The sequence below is a fragment of the Rhipicephalus microplus genome, chromosome 1 (assembly GCF_043290135.1).
Source record: "Rhipicephalus microplus isolate Deutch F79 chromosome 1, USDA_Rmic, whole genome shotgun sequence".
Classification (NCBI taxonomy): Eukaryota; Metazoa; Arthropoda; class Arachnida; order Ixodida; family Ixodidae; genus Rhipicephalus; species Rhipicephalus microplus.
The window spans coordinates 291,658,200-291,680,026 of record NC_134700.1 but is presented as its reverse complement, the minus strand read 5'-3'; the positions used below and the strand labels follow the sequence as shown (position 1 = coordinate 291,680,026).

Below are 21,827 nucleotides of genomic sequence, written 5' to 3'. Positions count from 1 at the left end.
ACCTTTACTAGTATACAAATGACAATGAAACGAGTATGCACTTTCAGCTTTCTTTCTTTTAAAAACTTTAGCAACAATGTTCATTTGCAATGGTCACTAAATCTAGTACTTGCATATAACCTCTCCCTAAGGTGCCCATAAATATTTTCAATAAAGAAAAAGCTCTGCCCTAAAAAAATTTGAATTAAAAATTAAGAGCTACTCTCCAGGCAGTCAGGTTACAAGTGGTCTTCACTGTAGACATGTATAAGATAGCAGGCTTCTACAAACAGAACCGCTAGCTCCAAATAAACCAGTGCGCTTGACAACATGAGGTTATGATAACGCTAACTAAAAAGAAGGACCTGTAAACTTAGTACTATTAAAGCATTCAAATTGAAAAAAAAAGAACAAAGGAAAGGGAGGCGATGTGGCAGCCTCTTTATGTCGCACCAGTGCACAGGTGCAATGATTTTTTTTCAGCGGATTGCACTAACAGAACCTCAACGAGGTGCAAATGAGGTTAGAATTATAGATTATGCAGAAGTTTAGAAGAGGGCTCAGCAGACGAAATATTGCATGCCTCAATGCTGAAACCAAACAAATTGAAATGCTTGCATAAAAAATAAATCAAGTAAGCTTAGGAACAGTACACCATTAGCCTTGTAATGAATAGATAATAGACTGGTTGTCAGAAACTGAGTACACTGAAAAATGCTCAATGGAGATAACACATCAACTCCTCAGCCAAGCACATCACCCTTTAGCGATTGTCAAAATCCATCACACATCACCATTAGCCTGAAACAAAACAAACAGTATGGCAAGAAACAAGTTTCAAGAAATGTGGCCTCAGATTAAGTTAACAGTCATGCGCGAGTGTTGGATAAACAGTAGGCATTTTTTAAAATTGGTTGGTGTGACTCCTTGCGATTGCACATAGAAGGGCTAATTGCAGGCTATACCACACACTATGAAACGAAATGTTTACACTGCGCTCGGTGCAGGAAGATTGTTTCGAAGCCAGACCAGTAACGGAGCAAACCTACCAGCCATTTTTAAGCATACATGTAAACTAAGCACATGTGTGTATGTAAACGGAAGCCAAGGTCACTGTGAACCATGCATTAGTCATAATACACCAATATTTCCTGTTTTCTGTCTTAGTATGAATTGGCTCATCGACAGAAAAAAGAAACTACACTGCCACAGCCAGTGCTTATTATGATCAGTAAACCCTCCTCCCCCCCAATAAAAAAAGCTGTTACTATTTTAGCTTACCATACCATCAGTAATCGTGAATAAATGTTGCATAAATGCCTTACTAGAGTGGCTAGGCCAGGGCTCTCACGCTCACCTCAGCTAGCGGGCCACAGTCACGAAATTCGGTCACATGCGAGGGCTGGGACAGTGACAAAGTTATAGCAGGAGGGGAGCTTAATCGAAATGTCAGCAAACATAGCTATTTGAAAGAAGGCCTTTCCTGCATCTTATATATGGGCCCTTTTTTCAAGACACCTTTTCTGAAATAACAGGGCTAACATTCTACAAGTCATGTTGCTAGGTCATAGGGGCCACCAAAGCACAAGGACTTTTAGCCCCGTAGCGCGACCAAAGAGACCATTGCTCTCCTCTTCCCCGACCCCCCATTATGCCCTCGTGAGACACATTTCATGGTACCAATAAAATTGTCTCCTCCTGCTCAACATATGGCCACTACACAGGTTGCCTCATGCAGAACATGCTTGAGACTAGTCGCGTCTGTATACCTCATGAGCATACTTATGAAATAAAAAAAAAAAAGACATAGAATGAAGACAGTCATTGCAGACAGGGTCACTAGTAAAAAGAGCGGCCCATTGGAGAACACTGATTTAGGCAATAAGTTAAAAATATATTTCAAGTATATCTGAACAAATGGTTGAAGGGATACTAAAGAGAAATTTTGTCAACTAAAGCTTCACAACACTGAAAGCATCACTCTCACCATAAAAAGCAGCATTGTAAGTCAGAAAATCTGCAAGAACTAATTGCAATAAATTTCTCAGGTGGTGTCTTTTACTACAGAGTTTCAAGTATTTTGAAATAAATGTTGTGCAAGCCTCCTAATCTTTAGCATGAACCTACATTATGAATTCCCAGAACATCACAGAGCAGATGCTTTCTGGAATGAACTGACCACATCATAGTTTTGCAAAGGATGGTCATAACTTTCGGCACCGTGACAAGCCGCCAAAAAATTAAAAATGGCTAAGATATTCATTGAAACGACTAATGTATGGCAACATCACGCTATGGCCATGTCGTTTTTATAGAGACACATGGTGTGACATTTTATCGAGACACTGGTGCGACATTTCCAAGATCACCATATTGGAGGAAGACTGACGTGTATCGGAAGCCATCTGTCCTTGCACACGACTGGCAGAAGCCACAAAGCATTAAAGCATACATAAATAAAACCTAAAATTTATGTAAAAACTGATTTTTGATAAACATGCAACATCACTAGATACAGGACAAACAGATGCAGTGAATAAGTAGTTCGTAGTCAGTCCAGAAAAGTTGGCATCACCTCGTTCAAGATAACGCTGTAGGCCCAATGTAGGTTTCGACCAAATTTAACCAAAGAGTAAATGTTTATTGAAGGCTCATCAAAATAAACTTGCAAGTTGCTTTCATGAGTTGCTGTGTAAGACATACCGAAAGGGTAGAGTAATTCATGTCTTCTAAAAATGCCAGATCATATGGTAAAAGTAGCATTTAGTGAAAGAAGCTTCTGCAACAGAAAAAAAAGTGGCAAGAGCTTTAATTTGTACTTCACATTTATAATTATCTGTAAACAGTTTTCAGCAAGGGAAGACCTTTCACATCGGTGTTTATATCATGTCGTTCGATAAACGTACATGTCACAGTTGGAAGATGAAGGTTGGAAAACGCCAGTTAAATTGTGCAACTGCATTTGTTGTGCGTTGTAGGCTACAATGCTATAAACCTTTTGAAACACACAGGTGAGCAGTCCGATTTCACTGCAATGGTGGTTTATAGATTTAGACAACTATAATGGTGAGTTGTAATTTCTTTAAATTTTAGCTTATATATATATTACATTGCAGTCAAGACAGCTAAAATATATGTTTTACTTAGATTTAAGTGGTTGGAGCAACTGGAGATATTTATGTTCTGAAACAATCATTCTGCTTACTGTTGCTCCATTTGCAATAAAGCAATGGAACTAATACAATGCTATAGTAAAAAAATAAAATAAAGGCAGTGCATGGTTGTGCTATACCATAAAACAGCCCAGAAAGACTGAATCCACAGACCTCTGTCGGCAAGTTCTGTGTTCATGTGTTTCATGATCGCCTTTTTAAAACTTTAATTACAGTCTCTAGTTATTTAAATTCTCAGGCAAAAGTTTTAGGCAGAGCGCACCTGCTGAAGGAAGATGTGGCTTAGAAATGGGCACTCGCCAAACAAAGAACACAAAGAAAAAGAATTACAGAATGCGTGTTTGTCTCAAGATTGTGATTAAAGCTTTAATAACTTTTCCCCACTATGCCCATTTCTGTATTTGTGTGCAGTACTGCACGGCTACCTAGTGGCCATCTAGTTTTAAACGTGCGCAGAGCTAGAGAGCTTCTCATTTAATGCATAGATTGTTGCAGATTTGTTCCTTTTGCAAAAATAGTTGCCTCTGAACCAGAGTTTGCTAATATTTATACAATGGCGCCGTGAATGGAGTTAGGCCTAGCTATGACTCTGAGCAGTAAGTTCGGTCACGGAGAACATGGCTGCAACGCCCAATGTTTAAGTATGTCGAGCTCAACCGCAAATAAAAAGAACCATCCTGTGACGAGCTTCATCACGAAATTGGAAGTGGCAATGAGCGAAACCTCTCACCACTGAGACGCGAGTCTGCGATGTGGCGCGCTATGGTAACCTGATTATTGAGGTTCCACTTGCATGTGCCCAAATGAACCAGCAATTGTGCCCTAAGTGATTGTCGTCCCGTGCACACAAAACAAGTGCAAACGCATCACTAAGTTTCTTAGGCAGCCGTGACCCTGTGATGCGTGAACAGCAGACGACGCTCTTCCGGAGCAAGGATTAGACCAACAGCCTTGCACGCTAGAGCAACGAGGCGGATATAGAGGCCAGGAAGCAAAATTTATGCATTTGCTTTTGTATGCTTGTTTCTGAATGGAGGATCTAGCTGAAATAGGGAAATTGGAAACGTTGAAATGCCCTTTTTAATGAGCCCAGTAATGCGGCACCAGCTGCGCTGTTGCAAAGCTATAATTTTCTTAGAATATCATTTAAAATATGCTTAGAGACCCTCTGCAACCTTTTTTTCCTGCAATATCACAAAATATTAGAGAATTATTCAAAATTATTTGATTTTTTACTTATACTTTATTATTTATATTGACTTTGCAACCAAAATTTGCTGCTTGCACAGCTTAGGCTTTAGTTCGTGCACAAAAAGTGAGAAAGTAAAGTAACGGTAAAATGTTATAAAAGGATTAACTTTTTTTTTAATGTTCATTACCACTTTTCTTAGCAGGCAGAAAATTTTACATTGAGAGAGCGAGCATAATTTAATAATAATATTTGGGGTGTTAGGAGTCAAAAACACTATATGATTGGGAGGCACGCCGTAGTAGAGGGCTCCAGAAATTTGGACCATGTGGTGTTGCTTCATTAATGTGCACTGACCTCGCACAGCACATGGGCTTCTAATATTTCACCTCCATCAAAATCTGACTGCCATGGCAGAGAATGAACCAACAACCTTTGAGTCAACAGCTAAGCACCTTAACCACACTACTACTGAAGCAGACAAACATGATTTCTGAAGTAGCATGTTATACAGTATATAGTCCTCCTTCTATTAAAACGAACCGCTGTTCTGTTAAAAAACAAATTTCATCGCGGATAATGCCCTCTCTACGCTGACCTCAGAGACTGGTGCACCAAGGTTGAATGCATCAATTTGAACAGCTCCGCTTGTGATTTTCTCTTTTCTAGACATTTTAGCACATCTTTACCTTGAAATGCTTGCCTGAGATGTGCGTTAATGCTCACGTTCCGTGGCCTCAAAAGCTATACATCACCAGCTGTCTCCTTTGAGGAGAACACTGCCGAAAAATTTTTCAGTTTCCATTCAGAGCAAAATAATCAACAAAAGTTTTCGTTATGCTTTCGCCTCTGTAAAACAATATTGTTTTTCTCGTTTTTGGTTCTTGTTCCAATCTGGCATGCTGATCATAATGCAGCAATACCTTTGCTATTAAAGATGTAGCACATTAAATAAATTATTGCAGTACCTTGGTGAGAATCCCAATAAAAAAAAACAGTGGTAAACACAAGAATGTACTTCCTTAAAGGCCAACTCCGGCCATTTTTCGAGGTCAATAGATCTCAATGAAATTCACTGGGTACGTTCCTTAGCATATTTAGGTCATTTATGCTAAATTACAGGCTTGAGAGATTTGCTGACTGTTTGCAAATGAGTCTTAAAGATTGCCTCGAAAACCTCATCTCGCTTGCCAGAATTATTGGCAAAACTGTCTGCGTGACTTCATGTTTGGCATGTCAACGGAAGTGACGCAGCTGATGTCATTGCTATTTTGGCCGCTACAGCGTTTATTGTGCTGGCCACAAGGCGACGGCGGCAGCGTTTGACACGGGTGTAGCACAAAAAAGCTTTCTTCCTTCTTTTGTGGTGTTTGGCCGGCGCTTCGCAAGTCTTGCTTTCACAGTTTTCACACTATGCGCCGGCTGAACCAGTATACGGCCTCCGGTTCTTACCAAACAGTACGTCATACGCAGACAGGGATCCCGGTCAAGTTTCGATTTTGGTTTTGCACCTTTTTGCTCATTAAAAATTATTTTCAAGTTTCCTGAGCATTTCAGCTATTGGGCTCGTGACAAGAGTGTCTCGGGAACATAAAAACATTATTACCTTGACATGGCCCAAAAATCGCCAGAGTTGGCCTTTTAAAAAAAATTACACCATCTCCTATTAAAGGGTACCCTGTGTAGATGCAAAGCAGTGGGTGCTAACGCTTACAATGGTGGCGGCGTTGACGCGGGTGCTTATCACAGCATTGCACAGGAGAGAAACCTTGGGAAGCACAAAGCACGCAGTGATGGACTGGTGTTACCTACTGGAACATGCGAATGGCTACTAATGGGCGATGAGAGATAGAAGACTCTGATTGGACACGGAGACCTGCAGCCTGCTTTTAGCTGACCTGCACGCTGGGAGTTTCTATAGTTTAACATCGCACAGAAGAAATCTTCCTCCAGCACTAATCATGGTCGAGTGCCTCTATATGCAGGGTGACAAGGGAACAATTGTGCAGGGCGAGCAGTCGTTTTTTTTAATCTAGAAACTCGCTAGCAGACGCTGCCTGTGCCGGCTTTGCGAGGTGGGATAGGGGGAGCGTAGGAGACGAGAGAGAGGGAGGGGATGCACATGTGCAGTAAGAGTGGTCACGCCGCACACTGGATTGAACTCGACCTTTAGATACTTCACACCAAAAAAACGTTATTGGATGATGTACGTTCCTATGCCCAATACGCTCTGTCGAAGCCTGATATGTGCAAGTGTGCGTTTCATCATGAATTTGTACACATTTTTTCTTGGTAGGTGCGTGGCTCACACAACGCTTGCACAAAGCCAGTACTAATGTGCTAGAAATAAACTTCACATTAAGGCATTATGAAATAAGATTTATTTTCTTTGATGAGTGCCACACTTCGTTCACAATGGCAATTTCTTTAAAAGCCTGTAACTAGTAAAATTGGAAGCTCTCGGGCCATTAGATTTTGTTTTCCTACAATGCTAAGCAATTTTTGCAAACTACAGCTAAAGGGGTTGTGCGTATCTAATGTGTCTCAGAACAAATGAAAGAAGTTTGTTAGTATTGGCACCAACCTCTTTTCACAAGTTAAATATCCGTTATTCCAAAAGTTGATGACATGCGACAGACCAGTTTGTGGTGCAAGTTTTGTATCCTGTTTGGAAAGAAACAGAGCAGTAAGGATAAAAACAGTTTTGTTTAAGACATTGAGCTAAAAGACATAAAAAAGCATTGAAGTGCACCAGCAACTTGCCTAACAAAGCAGGGTGAGTAAAATGGCATTTAATTTACTGTATAATGTCCCCTTCCCAGCCCTATGTCTATTAGCACAACCTTAACTTTGCAACACACTGCAAGTAATCTTAAGGCCAACTGTGACAAAATTTTACACCCGAGAAGGAAGTCTCAATTTGCATAATGTAAATAAAATGGAGCATTTATCTTAAGCTACCTTTTTAATAGAGTAAATATGCTACCAAAACCAAAAAAGGATAACGTAAGGTGCATTTTGTATATAGTACCGGGTTTCTAGATACCAACCTTTACAAATACCTGTACTGGTATTTTCAATATATTGCCGCGGCTCAACGTAAGCAGATCACCAAGACGTTGAGTCCAAGAACCGACGGCGTATGTTTTTATGCAGGAGCCAAGAGCAAGAGACGTAAACAAAAGCACGTCGTTTTCTTCAGTGTCCCTTTTCACGAGACTGTTGGCGCGCACATCATCTTCGTTCTCTGTCTATTTTGAGCGCGGCAATATCTATTAATCTCCACGCATCAACATTCGTGGCTTTAGTGCCTTCAAAGGCAGCTACTTTGCCAACATTGATTTTATTATACTTTATTTTAACCGATAGAGCCAATGCAAAGTTTTGTAGCAGCTAGCCTTCAAGTGTCCCAACTGGGGCTCCCTTTGTACACTGAAAGCACATTTGTCATATGACATTTCTCACTAGAATAACGAGATTGAACCAATTCACAGTTTAAAAACTTGAAACCTTGCAATGTCAACACAGTCGCCCAAACGGTTCATTGATTTGGCAAAGCGACGTACATGTGTAACTGGAAAGCACCTCCACACCTGCTGTACAGTCATGGGCACATGAAACGCAAACAAGAAATTTCAAAGTAGAACAGGCTTCACGGCTGATAACCTGACAGCACTACTTCACAGCGCTAATCATGCAATCACTAAAGGCTGTGTAAACCTCAAATTTAGCTTGCAAGCCCAGCCCATGCTTACATTGGCGAAAACAAGAACGTAAGAAGGCATTTTAGTTGGCCCTAACTTGTTCACACTTCACTCGTCTATGACTGTACCTTGTAACCTGCGCTGTGTGTATGCTAAGAATGCATGCCGACCTTACTGCTTTGGACAACACAGATTCCATCCTAAGAGACAAAACACGAAAACACATACATGGCAAGCCAGAATCTCTCCACACATGCTTCGAACAACACTTGAAATAGCTGGGACGTTGCAACTCTCATATACACTATGTATACAGCTTTATAATACATTGTGAAAAAGTTCAATAAAAAAAAAATAAAAGAACACCCCTTGAGAAAATATTACATTTCGGGTGATGGGGAAAGGAAGATCAGACCATTGCCTCACGGAGGTACCCCCCCAGCGACTTTTGTCATAAATCTTGCCAAGTGGCTCGTGTGGAGTGTTGAACAGATGAGGAAGCCGTGCCGTTTCGATATGCAAGACTTCTGTGGTACTGTGAGACAAACAACAATATGCCAGTATCCTTGGTGTAACAAACACCACCTGTAACCAGGAAGGTGACACTATTTGGCATTCTGTCTCCCTCCACAGAGAGTGCACTGGCCTCTAAGGAAACATTGCCCATTAATTCCCAGATAAAATCTGAAATTTTTCTCCCGCAACAATGTGGGTGATGCACATTACGAATTTTTCTCAAACAGAAAAATATTGCACTTGGTAATTACGATGATATACTGAGTGAAATTTGTGTGAATGAGAAATATAGCCAAACCAGACATTCATACCACACTTCCTCATCATAGAATGAAGAAAATTTTTGAGGGCTCATGTCTTTGACACGTTATTGAAAACCAGCAGATAATGAAGAAAATTAAGTTAAGTATAGGGGACGTTAAGTGTACTTTTTTATTGTAACAATAGTGACATAGGTGTGAAATAAAACGCCAGGCCTGCGCGGAACGCGCGGCACAGTCACAGTGAAAGCTAGAAGAGTGGCCTTACAGAGCCTTTTCAACACACTCATCGGGCAACTGCTACAAGCACACTTGCTAGATACCCACTAGGACATTAATAATAAACTTTTGGGTAGTAGGCTGACATTTACTATGCCATTTTTTCCGTCATTCTTCTGAGAAGCGTCATAACTGCTAAACGCTTGCAAGGAATTTCGTGCCAATTGTTCATGCAGTGGCTGACGTCGATGAGGAATTATGGCTGAAGTGATTATGCACCACAGTTAATAGGGGAACAAGAACAAGCTTTTGTACTGGCCCACTCGTTATGCTATTCGCATTCTGCGATGACTGGTTGTTCTTTTGCTGTTTTAAAACGCTTTACAAGTCATATTAACGTGACTGTTTTCCCGACATCAAGCCTGCCTAAGACAAGTTTGCCAACAAGTCACAAGCACCAGCGTAGCTCAGTGGTAGTGTACTGGGCTGGCACCCAGCGGACCCGGGTTAGAGCCCCACTGCGTCTTTGGTGCTAGGTTTGCCAACAAGTCGCAAGCACCGGCGTAGCTCAGTGATGTAATACTGGGCTGGCACCCATCAGACCCGAGTTTCAAACCCCACTGTGTCTTTGGTGCTAGTTTTTTTTTCTTTTCTAATTTCGCACGATGTGGTTACGGACACCTGAGGCGACGACAACTGCGCGTGACCTGAGTTGTGATCTCATAACAGCTTTCGCTGTAAAAGAAGTAAGGACGATGAAAGACAACTTGCCCCCTGCAGAGACTGAACCTGCATTCTTCAAATAACGTGCCGTATGCTTTTATCATTTGAGCTACAGTGGTGGTAGTCCCATCATCGACTTCGTGGTGTACTGATGGTTCTGCAAACCCTGGGAGTCTTAACCAGCATCGTTTGCAGCCATGACAGCAAATGGCAATTGACCTTCTACACATCTATATCACAGTTGAAACAATATATTTAAAACAGTACAATCAACATATTCTGCTTTGCCTGACTTCATTATCTGCTAGATTTCATTACCTTCCTCATCATTACAACACTCAATTACGTTTGCACAGCATGGCATGACATGGCATGGGGTGGATTCAATGCACCTCGCCAACTCTTCACAACTGCGATTGAGAGGACGCGAGGGTGGGAAGAGCCATCGTGATGAGTGCGGCCTCCCGTGGAAGAGACTATGTACACGCGCACACGAACGACAGCCTCTCAGCTTATCATTCGCTATCCTCGCTGTCAATGATGTCTTTTAACCTTGAGAAGACCTTGCATGATTCGTCGACTGCCTCCTCGGGTTTCTCGGGCGTGGCACTTGGGACAATGGAGACGGCTGCGCTTCGAGTCGTTCGCTTCGTTGCACCATCTGTGATGCAAATGTGAGAGGAGTTGGAGCATGGCTGGAGGCAGGGGCCGCATGTTTAAGTTAGGATGATAAAGATAACACCTCGAGAAGCGTTAGTGAAGCAGCAACCTCAAAAGGAAAGCTCCGCCTCATTTATTATATGCAGGCCATACCTATTGTACTGGTTTCTGGTTGGCACAAACAATATGCGATGTGGCTCTTCAAACCTACGTTCACCTTCACACAGGCGTAACCAGAGGGGAGAGAATTGGGGCTGTTCAACCTCCAACCCCAAATCCGATCAAAATAAATAAATAGGTAAATAAATACAATCAAACCCACTCATAAAGATCCCAGCTATATCTGTTGGTTGTAACAACCATATTTCTGAGAATTAACAATTTTCCTATGCTACTCATTGAAACTACACCCACACATATGCAGTAAACATTTTTGAAAGCCTTACACTTTTACAACAGGAGTCAGATGGCTGAGACTGACCTTGCTTTAGAGCAGTCAGCGGCATATAATACGTCGTCCTAGGAGCTCGAAAAAACAAATTTTTAGCGATGTAGGGGCACAAGTGAATATTTTAAATGGCTTATAATGCACACGACATTGAAGCAGACTTTTAAGAAAGTTTGTGAACAGATTATCGCCAGACATGAACTGGGCACTACGTCTTTACATACCACGTGACCTATCTAGCCCTTGTAACAAATATGTAAAATAATATTTTAAAAAAGGTTCTGAAAACTAAGTTCACTAGAAACATTAAAAAAAAAAACGCATCACACTCGAAGAATAAAAAAAAAGTGATTGCACAAGAATCATAGTTATGTAACAGTTGGCCTTCACTCAAGTGACATGACAGCGTTGAGTGTACTGCAAGCTCGTAACAAACAAAAGCGTGCTGCATCACTGTTTGCAGCCACCTTGTGTGGAGCTACTTTTAAATGCGCCATGCAATTTAGGGGTAGTTTATGTACTTTTTCTCCATAACCATAAGAGTTGGAGTAATCATTTTACTATCCCTATGCCTATAAGCCATTTTTCTTTTGACTGAAGCAGACTTAGTACTGAAAACTGTTGCTAACTTTTTGAAAATTTTTAATGTGAGGTGCCTAATTATTATCACTCATTAATAGCTATTAGATATCGTATTGATGAACAGCACTTCCTCCCACAACGATAATTCTGCTTCAGCGTATTGCCTATTACTTTATCTGAATACCGGCTGAAATATATGATTCTAGATACTGTGCTTGCTGAGATGAAGGAACATGAGCGCAAAAAAAAAGTATGTTTTGAGATAATCACATTCAAAGTTGGAAATGTGCAATATTTCAAAAGCACAACGAGATAACAGCAAATAGACGGGCCCGTTGAATAGGCACCAGCCAGATATTTATCCCCAATATCATTTTTTCTTTTTGTGTTAAAACATCTTGCCTGGTGAGCCTCCTTTGTCGCCTGCTGTACAGCCCTGTCAGCAAAGTACTGCTGACGCAGGTCAAGCGTGCGTAGGCACAGCACTGTGCAATCCCGTGATTAAATTCCAAAGAAGTTTAGCACATTCACACCGGCTGTATTGGCATCATTAAAAGTGAGCACAGCATCAAGAGTGCATATTTTCAGTGTTTGGCGTCCGAGGGAAACATTTTTGGAGTGTGCTCCCACGCAGCAATTTAACGACTCCACAGGGTTTTGCATTTTTCCAAAGAGGCATTTAGCAAGTAATTCTGAATGAGCTAGTTCGGGATATTTTGGCTTAACAGCCCTAATAACAGGTGTTGGAAGGTGTTTTATATGAATGAATGGTTCACCATTCAGCTGCGCTTTGCTGAACTTGCACCAAGGTTCAGCATCCTGTGGGCAAAAGTCGTCGGATGGATTGAAATCCTCTGATGCCATGTGAAAATATGTGGCCCGGACAGCTCTATTTATTTTAATAACATTTTATTTCTTTATTTCTTTTAATAAGCTGACTCTATTCATTTCAATAACGAAACGATTATAGTTATGGTGCTTACCAATGATGGCACTACTAAGACGTCCCTGGCCAGATTGAGATTTCCCGACAGAAAGCTTGATGCCTATGCTTGCTTTCATTTTCGCAGTTCTGGGCCGATTTCCTTCTGAATGTGCCAAGTGCGCTCCAGCTTGCAAACTGTAACCTCTCCATATGGCTATGATGCTTTTACTGCAAGGAATCTCTTGCTACATAGTAATGGGGGCACGGCAGACCACCGCAAAAGTTTTGAAATACTATGTCATTTTTAGAGAAAAAACAGCCCCCACTCACATAAACAGGCGACTGATTCTGGTTCAGAAATGGCTGCAGATTTCAAACAACACCGAAAGAAAAAATGATATTTTTCAATACTTTCCTTACCCTGTGCCCTTAAACTGGTTTGAACGCGCATTCTGTCATCATCGGTTCGCAAATAACCAAGTGAGTTTCTCGCTACTTGCAGACACCGATGTGTGGACTTGGAGTGCGATGGTTTTTAAAATGCAGCATAATGGAGAGGCGAGCGAGTTGGTACTGATTTTGAGGTGCGAGGGTCGGCCTAGCAGCTAGGCTCAGTGATTGTTGATGATATTTTGTATCTTTACATCTGTCATTTTTTCACCGTTTTTTCTGTTCACTCGGGTATATTAACAGCCTTCTTGTCAATAAAATTTTAGTTGGAAGTCAGTGCTAACCCCGCCCTTTTCCTGTCCACCATGTATTTTTTCGTGCTGTTAAACCTCAAGGTACTGATTCATTACAGTGTAAATGTAGCGTAAAAAAGACAAGGACAAATGGTGTTCACTTTTAAAATGAAAAATGCAATGAAAACTCACGTGTCTATATGAACTAGTTGCTAATGGGGGTAAACCGGGTGCGGGTTGCACGCGTTCTGTCACTCACGGAACCCTGTTTGAGAACCCAAGCGCCAGAGCATCCAAGAGACGCATCGCATGCAAGGGGATGACTCCACGTTTACACAACAAGGTACTCGTTCGCGGCAAATGCGCACGCGTACTGCACGCAGCAGCATTGACATGAAAGGCGCAGTGACCATAGAAACGGGCTATGCACAACAAAGTACCTGAGAGTCAACCCCACCACGCATGCCACTCGGTTAGGGAGGCTAACTCTGCAGTTTTGCTAAGCGACAGTGGCGCCAGAACACATTGCCTGCCTAGCTAGCCGAAGCAGCTCAATCGATGCACGGCAGCACATTTTTACAGAATCGCGCATATTTACAACGGTCCAGAGGAGATTATGGAGGCACTAAAAAGGTGCAAAGTGAAAAACATGCTCGGACGCGGCTTATTTTTTAGGGGCAAAGCTCCTTAAGGTGTGGGTCGTTCCCTCCTCTGATTGTACGTAGTATGAATGTTGCCACTTCTAGTTTATGAATTGCTCACTAGATGGCGTGTGTGTATGTCCTTGGAAGTAATATCACTAGATGGCGTTAGTGGCTTTCCTATTGCTGACGATTAAAGAGGATAGATGGCTCTCTTATGATAAGAAATACATAGCATATACACTGAGTGAACGTTGATAAGTGGGGCGAAGCGTCAGTCGGATGCGTGCTCTAGTGTGATAAGAGCGGACGGACGAACAGACGGATGGACACTTTACCCCTATCCTCGTCATTCACTCCGCAGATATCCTCTGAATTTTTTGTATTTCTGGCACCGCTTGGTAAATGATGTAGTCAACTCAGTCTTTTTTCCCCACTGAAGCTCAGGCTGGCATCGAAATTCTTGCTTTTGAGGCTGTTTTGGAGCAGTTCAGCAAAATTTTTGCGATTTTTATGCTTTTTGAAACAGCTCGGCACAAGCAAACGGAAATGTATCATAAATGTGCAATATGTGCAGTTGTCTCAACCTTGTTGCAACAAACTTTTTAGAAACAATCATGATGAAAATATGGAGCATACGAAGCGAAAAAAAAAAAAAAAAGTTAGAGACAGGCATTCTAAAGCGGGAGAGGGGCGTGCACTTGTGCTTGCCCCGTTGCACTCGCAAAGAAGATACTGCAGACTGGCATGCGGATTTCAGATGGTGAGAGCGAGGTAGTTCACTGTCCAAGCATTTATTCAGTGGCAGAATGGCAGTGACAAATAAAAAAAAATAGGAGGCAGCATGAAGACTTGTCATCAGTTTTTGCATGGCAACTTTTCTTGACATCGTTTCCACATCTACAACTGCCTACGATGAATTAAATTATGCTTCGGAACACACGAAGCCATAAACTCAAGAAGTGGTAATTTTTGGTCGTACAAAAGTTAACTTCTACCGATATAATGTGTAATCGTAGGTTGAAATACAGCAGTGGCTACACTAATCAAGCTAATACTTTGTACCCTGCTTTTAAATAGAACTGAGAGGTTAAAGCTCATAAATTCGGAATTGAACGCTACGAATACTATGAAGCCAAGCGGAAAAAGCCAATTTTTTCTCAAAATGTCGTTTTATGGCTTGTGGTTTTCTTGAATGCCCAATTTATTGCCCGTCATTTTACTGCATAAAGCTTTGGCCAACGTAGTTTCTTTCCAAAGATACAAGCAAGAATGTTCGACCACCGATCACCTACAAAACCGATACTGAAAGTGCCCATTTTGCGTTGATCATCAGGTTAGCTTGGTATGTAGTATTGTGTTGATTATTTATCACTTTTATCAAAAGCAAACATGCAATAATGCTCTAAAAGCGCTGTCTATACATCATTTTTAGTCATGATCATCTGACCAGGTGAATACGCAACATAATAAATGTTTTCACTCTCAAGAACATTTATGCGAGCCTGTACACTATAAAATTTACTTTGTTTGACAATGTGCATAATTTTAACAATGGTAAAAGAAGCACATTTCATATTCTTTAAAGCAAATTGGGATGAAGCCTGACCCCTACACTGGAAAAGTGTGCCTCGCAAGCGATAAGCACTGTTGTGTGAGAGCACCTCGTCATGTCACTGTTGCAGCAAAACAAGCTCGAAAAAAAAAAAAAAAATAGAATTGTCGCTAGAGAAGAGGCACATAATAGTAAGGTCCACAATGAAACTGGCTACAAATATTGAAAATTTTAGCTTTCCCAAGCATTTAGTATAATCACTGCACTTGTTTAAAATCTTTTTTTGTCGATTTTCTCAGAACTTATATTTCTGACATTTCTCTGCACACGAACAGTCGTAGCTGTTTTGCTAATTAATATTTTTTATTAAAGCTTGGCACACTTTCTTATCACAATATTAAGCGTGTAATGAACCTCAATGAGCAAAATCGTGCCACGAAATTTACCTCGGCTCCTGTTTAGGGTAAAGGTCGGCGTGCCTATATCCCTGAATTGATTGAGGACGCACATTACAGGTGGCCAACGTTGCCTTCATTTATTGTTGAAATTAGTGCACAAGCATTTTGGTGCAGCATGGAGCAGATTTCATTTCATGGTTTGGTGCAGCTCGGCGCAAAAATGGAGAATTGTATCAAATTGGCACAATTGGCGCCGCTGTTGCACCCCTGCTCGTGTTAGTGCATACTTTTTTGGTTATTTAATTACTGTTTTTACTATTCGTCAGATCTCATTTGTTTTGGTTCATTGCACAGGCCAAAGCTTCTTATATGTGTGAGCAAAAAATGGAAGTTTTTTAACGAGCAGAATTTGAGTTAGGAATGTTTGTGCAAGACATACTATAATGAAATTTTTAATAATGAAAAATTAACATAAAATATCACTTGCTTTATAATGCTCATGTGTACCTAAAAAGACATGATTTATATTGCAGACTAATAATTTATAGTGTATATTGCTTTTAAAAAATCTGTTCCAGTCATTTCACCTCATACGTTAAGTGCATAAAGAAAGAGATAAAGCTGTCATCACGGCATGTGCCTCGACAACGAAAGCATGTAAACATCAGAGTCGGACGCTGTATCTGCAAGAACAATTTACGCAAACACAACATTTGCTTCTGTTTTCATTTGTGAAGCCAATGGTGGTCCTAGTCTTTGTCATCAGTTATTACAGGATGAAGAGAGTACGTGACTAATTCGGTGCAGCTACAGCATTGTATAAACTGTGAGTTTTTAGGGAAATGTCAAGGCGTCTCCAACTATAGTATCTATAGTGCCTTCAACTACTATAGCTTATAAAAGCTTGGACAGCATGTAGTAGGTTAGTAATTCAGTGATTAAAACAGAAAAATGACCTTCAGTTTTCACAATGTCTCATTGTCTTGGAGTTCTCCTATTGGTGATGATTATTCGAAAACTATGAGAAAAATATTCTGTATTTCAAATATGTACTACTTCATTCGAGTACTGACTCGAATAGAAGTATTTGACTTGTTATTAAAAGTTCTTGAATATTCACACACCTCCACTTTTTACTAAGAGAAGTGATGTTCAGAACCTGTTCGGGGGTTTGGCAATACATATTTCATTTACTTTAAGTACCGAGGGCAAGAACTTTATTTGAAGTATGATTAATTAGGACCAGAAATCGGACTAGATGTACTGGCTTCATGGTGGAGGATGAAAAACAGTTAAGACAAACAGACACAAGAAGAGAAGCGCTAGCGTTATCGATTTCTCTCCTTGTGTACTATTTGTGTTTGTGCTGTTTTTATACGCTTACGCTTTACCATGATATGAAGAGAAGAGAACTAGTACTATAGTCAATGCATTTTTTCAGAGAATATTTCTTAAAATTTGGTCGATCAATTGGTATGGTCAAAGCATTGCCATTCTCTGCATAGAAGGAGTGTTTAGTGTTCTTTTGATGTTCCAGATGCACATCACACAAATATTGCTACTCATCTGCGGTGCATATCATTTTAAAACTGTGACTACTGCGCATAGTGGCCGTTTAAAAGTTCTGAGAATTCACAGTGTTTCTACAGAGCAAAGCTGTAACAGCCACAAAGGCTCTCACGCACCTGGTAGTCGAGGTTGTGTGGAAGGTGCTGTAAAGAAGAATCCCCATCAAGAAAAGCGTAGGCATGGTTAGTTTACAGTCATTCTACTTGAAAAACAAAAGTAGAAGGGGGGGGGGGGGGGGCATCATTTAGATGCGCTAAGCAACTAACACTACGTTCCTGTTGCCTCCTCTCAATAAAATAAGGTCTCGTAAATAAGAAATGCAGTTTAAAAAAAGGCAATGACACCACTTTTGGATCCCCAGAGATGCAAAATTGTTCCTTCAAATGCAGTGCTTTTCTTGGTGAAAAAACTTTCCAGTTCGTTTTGTACTTTCCTTTTATACAGTCAGGTTAATGGCAATTCTCCCTTTTGTAATTCTTAAAGTGTTATCTAAGTTTGAAAACAAGCTTATTTTTCCCAGCCTCCAGATTTCAGGTCCGGTGTGAGTGAGCAAGGCACACATAAAAACAGTGCCGAGAAAAAAAGCTGTAGTACTGATGAAGACAAGTCTAAATGTCACAATGTTGGCCCCAGCAATGCTCCATGTTCAATGGTTTCCGATCACTCTAAACATCCCATTTACCTCACATTTTTTCCTTGTCTGGATATTAAGCTAGTGTGAATATTCAAATGCTCTGCATATTCGAATGAATATCACGGTATATGAATTCACTTCACTTCGATATTAAACTTGCTGAAAATTTCAAACTATTCAAAACAAACGAATAGAGATATATTAATCCACATGTAGCCCTTTGTAACATGGTTTCACTGAAGTGAAGTGGTGCTAAGCCATGAAAGCATTTATCCAAGGGAAATCCGCGTAGCTGCGAATCTCCTCATTAAGGTTAAATCAACATATTACCCTCTCATCTATCCATTATTTTTTAAGTTGTTTAAGCTTGTTATACTAGCTTACATGCTCTAAGTATAGCAATTATAAAATGTAACATATTTTACAGGTTATCACTCGCACTCTACCGAAAGTCAGATCCTGCTACTGTTCAAAGTTTTCTCCACTTCCATTGAACAAAAAAAATGGCATGTTCACAGGTCTTGTTTTTAATGTTTAAGAAAATTGTGCAGGTTAGTTAGGTGTTCACAGGTCTTGTTTTAACTTTTAAAAAATATTGTGCAAGTTAGTTGGGTCATGACAAATACACTCCCCTTTTTTTTAAATATGCGATATATATGATATTCGAATACAATTTGAAATTATTCAGCCCACATTACTATTCGCTTCTAACCTAAAATTGGGTATTCGCACAAGCCTACTGGATATCTTTGTTTCGATGCAACTTTTGCTTTTTACAGGCATTATTTTACATAAAATCGCCAAGGAAATGGTGCTTGTCAACTAGAGCGTAAGTGCCTTACTATGAATAAAGTGCACACATTAAGAAAGAGCCACAAATGACAACAGTTCCTGCTGCGACCATCGATAACACTCTGCATTAGGAACAGCAAACAGATGCTCCGATACCTTGAGAGTTTTCGACGATTCTGCTTTTGTCAAGACCTCGAACTTCATTCTCTTCTTCACGCCTCTGCCTCAGTTCCCTGCAGCTCTTCAATGTTGGATTGCCTGCAATAAAAGACAAGTAGTCATCACTTCAGCCTCCAAGCACGCAGACGAAAGCAGGAGACATAAAAGTGAAACTAGCGCTGCAAGTATGAGGAGCCATGGCATGCACACTTAGAACATTTCTATGGCTGCCGGAAAACACTAGTTTTGGCCTGTTGGTTTATAGTATTTCAACTACAGAAGAGCAGCGCAGGAAACACTTACAAAGAAGGGAAGGTGGTACAAGTACACGGGACAGGCACGAACTTACAACTATATGTCATACAGCCAATATACAAGCAATATCAATCATTCAACACTTGCCACGTGAGTTTCTCTCAGATCACCAATGTGCAGTCGACTATAAAAAACAATCTTTTTTATCTATTATCTATGATAACAACGAAAATAAATTTAACAAGTTGCCAACAAGTCTTCATTTCTAACTCTAGACGTGCGCACCCATTATGTCGTGCATTGCGGTAGATTGAATAGCTGAACAAATTGTGAAAATGCACAAGAATGAATTATTGAGACTGCAATACAAAACAAGCTAGATTTAATAACGCTGTCACTTGTCAACAATGGTGCCTAAGCCATCAATGACAGAAAGCCGATACTTCTACAAAATATTACTCCACAGCTTCACATGGCAGTGTTTCTCATGATTTAAAAAGCCATCAACCTTTACTAAATATTTAAAAGCCACATGACTGTGATCTTTGCTTCTCATGTCTTAAAATGTTAATTAGGTAGCTCTTGGATTTTCGATTGAAACAGAGTTATGCATTTGAAACTATATTTCTGACACAGGCGTTCAATAACAGCAGAAATGAGGAAGAGGGAGGCATGAACTACTGGACGAGTCGATAACTTATCTCGACGATCGTGCACAAAAAGAGGGTTCTAGTAGTTGAGCTTATGCAATACCTGACTACATTTAAATTTCAATTGTATTTGAAGGCACCAGTAACATTTCTTCCATCTTTCAGAACCTTAGTCTACCTAAAAAAAAAAAACACATGTTGACGCACTGTTGTTTCCAAAATAAAAAAAATATATGAGTTTTAGCAAGTACAGTGAACACAGCTCGGACAAAGTAAGCAGCGGTGAAACCCGTCACACCTGCCCCAACTTCACAGCTGCAACAAATGGCTGCTGTCAGGTGTCAGGGGCTGTGATCAGGTGCCACTGCCACAAGCACATAGGAAGGCAAACTCACCTTGAAGTCCGGCGTCCCTGAGAACTTTCATAAGTTTCGCCACTTTCTGCTCCACTGTATCACTTTCCTCAAGCAATTGAACATAGCGTACTCTCAGCCCTGCAGTGCTAATGCAACGTTTTAGTTTTGCCACAGCTGGATTTTCAGCACAGGTTGGTTTCGCTGCAGGCTGTGGAAGAAAAGAAGGGGACAGCATGATCGGTGCTTTAAAGGGGCACTAAAGGTAAATGTTAAGCCGACGTCAATTGTTTAAATTGCGGTCCAGAACCTCGTAGTGCTACTTTGGTGCCAAGAAAGTGCTTATCTTGAAATAAAATCTTGTGTTAGTGGTCTACATCTCGTTAGTACACTTCAAATCACCCGCCCGATAGCGGTCTTTTTCACATCACTGTTGCCGTGCTGAATGTTGCCCGTCTTTACTGCGCTTCCGCTGACACTAGTAGCAGCAGAGCAAAAGTAGTGGGAGCCACAGCAACGGCCACTGAACAATTTTCTGCTTGTTTGGTTGAATTGGGCCCCGCTAGAAGGCACTGGCTATTTAATTTATTCATTTATTTATTTATTTTTAAATACTACCAATCCCTCACAGAGACTAAACAGGGGTGGGAGTTAATTCATAGATGAATGTATATAAGTAATGCGAACAGCAAATTATGTGCTCTGTAAGAAATAGACATTTACACGTATAAACGAAAATTCACGCTCTAAATTTACACACAATAAGCAATTACATCAAGCATACCACAGCAATAGAAAAATAACAACAAAATAACAATAATCAGAGTGACATGTGTTCACATCAAATAGCTTCTTCCACGAGTTCAGAGCAAAGGCTGAGTAACAATAAATTTATCTAAGGCATTCCAATCTCTTATGGCTCGTGGTAAGGCTATCTAGCCTAACCAGACAAAAATGGAACTTTTGAACCACTTGTGCCATTCCCCATAGTTACGCCAGGCAGTTTTTTTTTTTATAAAAGCCAAACAGAAACGGACAAGCAGAATTTTATTACGCCTCTTGATACACGAAAGGTGTTTCTTTTATTGCAGCTAGTTTGATTACTAGTGATTAATTGTAGTGTAGTGACAAATACGGGGGCCACTGGAGCAACGACGAAGACGACGTTTGTTGTTGCCGAGGCTCATGCTGCTTCTGCCCAAACTGTCTCGTTGCTGTCTGGCACATTAAACGGTTGCCTTACCTGGGCCACTCAAAGTATTCTTACATTTGATGGAGGCGCTGGTATCTTCAACATGGAACACCGTTCCCGAACTCTACCTCAACCTCCCGCCTCGCCACTGCCTAACGACATGACCCAGCCACCTGCAGTCTTAATCCCATCTGTTACCTGTACCGAAACACCACGACAGCAAGATCCGGTGATTGTCACCGCGACCGACGATCAAGACGCTGAAGACTGGTTGTCCCAGTATGAATTGGCAAGCGTTCACAATAAGAGGGATGACACAGATAAGCTCGATTGCCTTCATTTCTATCTCGCGGGTGTGGCACAGCTGTGGTTTAACAACCATTAAGCTGAAGTTCCCTCTTGGTCACCCCCTTAAGACATGCTTTGGGGAAGTCTTCAGCCGACCCGTTGTTTGCAAGCCGCGCGCCAAACAGCGCTTGCGCAGTGGCGCACAGCGCTCTGGGGAGACCTTCACCTCGTATATTGAGGATGTTCTGGACCTCTGCCGTCGCATCGATCCTGACATGTC

At 40.9% G+C, this 21,827-nt stretch overlaps 1 protein-coding gene across 15 annotated transcripts in view; it reads right to left on the bottom strand.

The window, feature by feature from the left end:
* Positions 1 to 2,599: 2,599 nt before the first annotated feature.
* The window catches only part of LOC119159401 (uncharacterized), a 41,913-nt gene continuing 22,685 nt past the window's right edge, over positions 2,600 to 21,827 (bottom strand). For 5 of the 15 annotated variants that reach the window (XM_075865118.1, XM_075865121.1, XM_075865122.1 and 2 more), the window contains 5 exons: positions 20,110 to 20,278; positions 18,807 to 18,908; positions 17,341 to 17,367; positions 10,316 to 10,424; positions 2,600 to 7,005 (listed from right to left, as the gene is read on the bottom strand). In XM_075865118.1, coding sequence (XP_075721233.1) covers positions 6,939 to 7,005; positions 10,316 to 10,424; positions 17,341 to 17,367; positions 18,807 to 18,908; positions 20,110 to 20,278 — 474 coding nt within the window. In that variant the 3' untranslated portion in view covers positions 2,600 to 6,938. Of the gene's footprint in view, positions 10,425 to 17,340; positions 17,368 to 18,806; positions 18,909 to 20,109; positions 20,279 to 21,827 lie in introns of all 15 variants that reach the window. The other 10 variants (XM_075865120.1, XM_075865129.1, XM_075865119.1 and 7 more) reach the window with 9 other exon arrangements.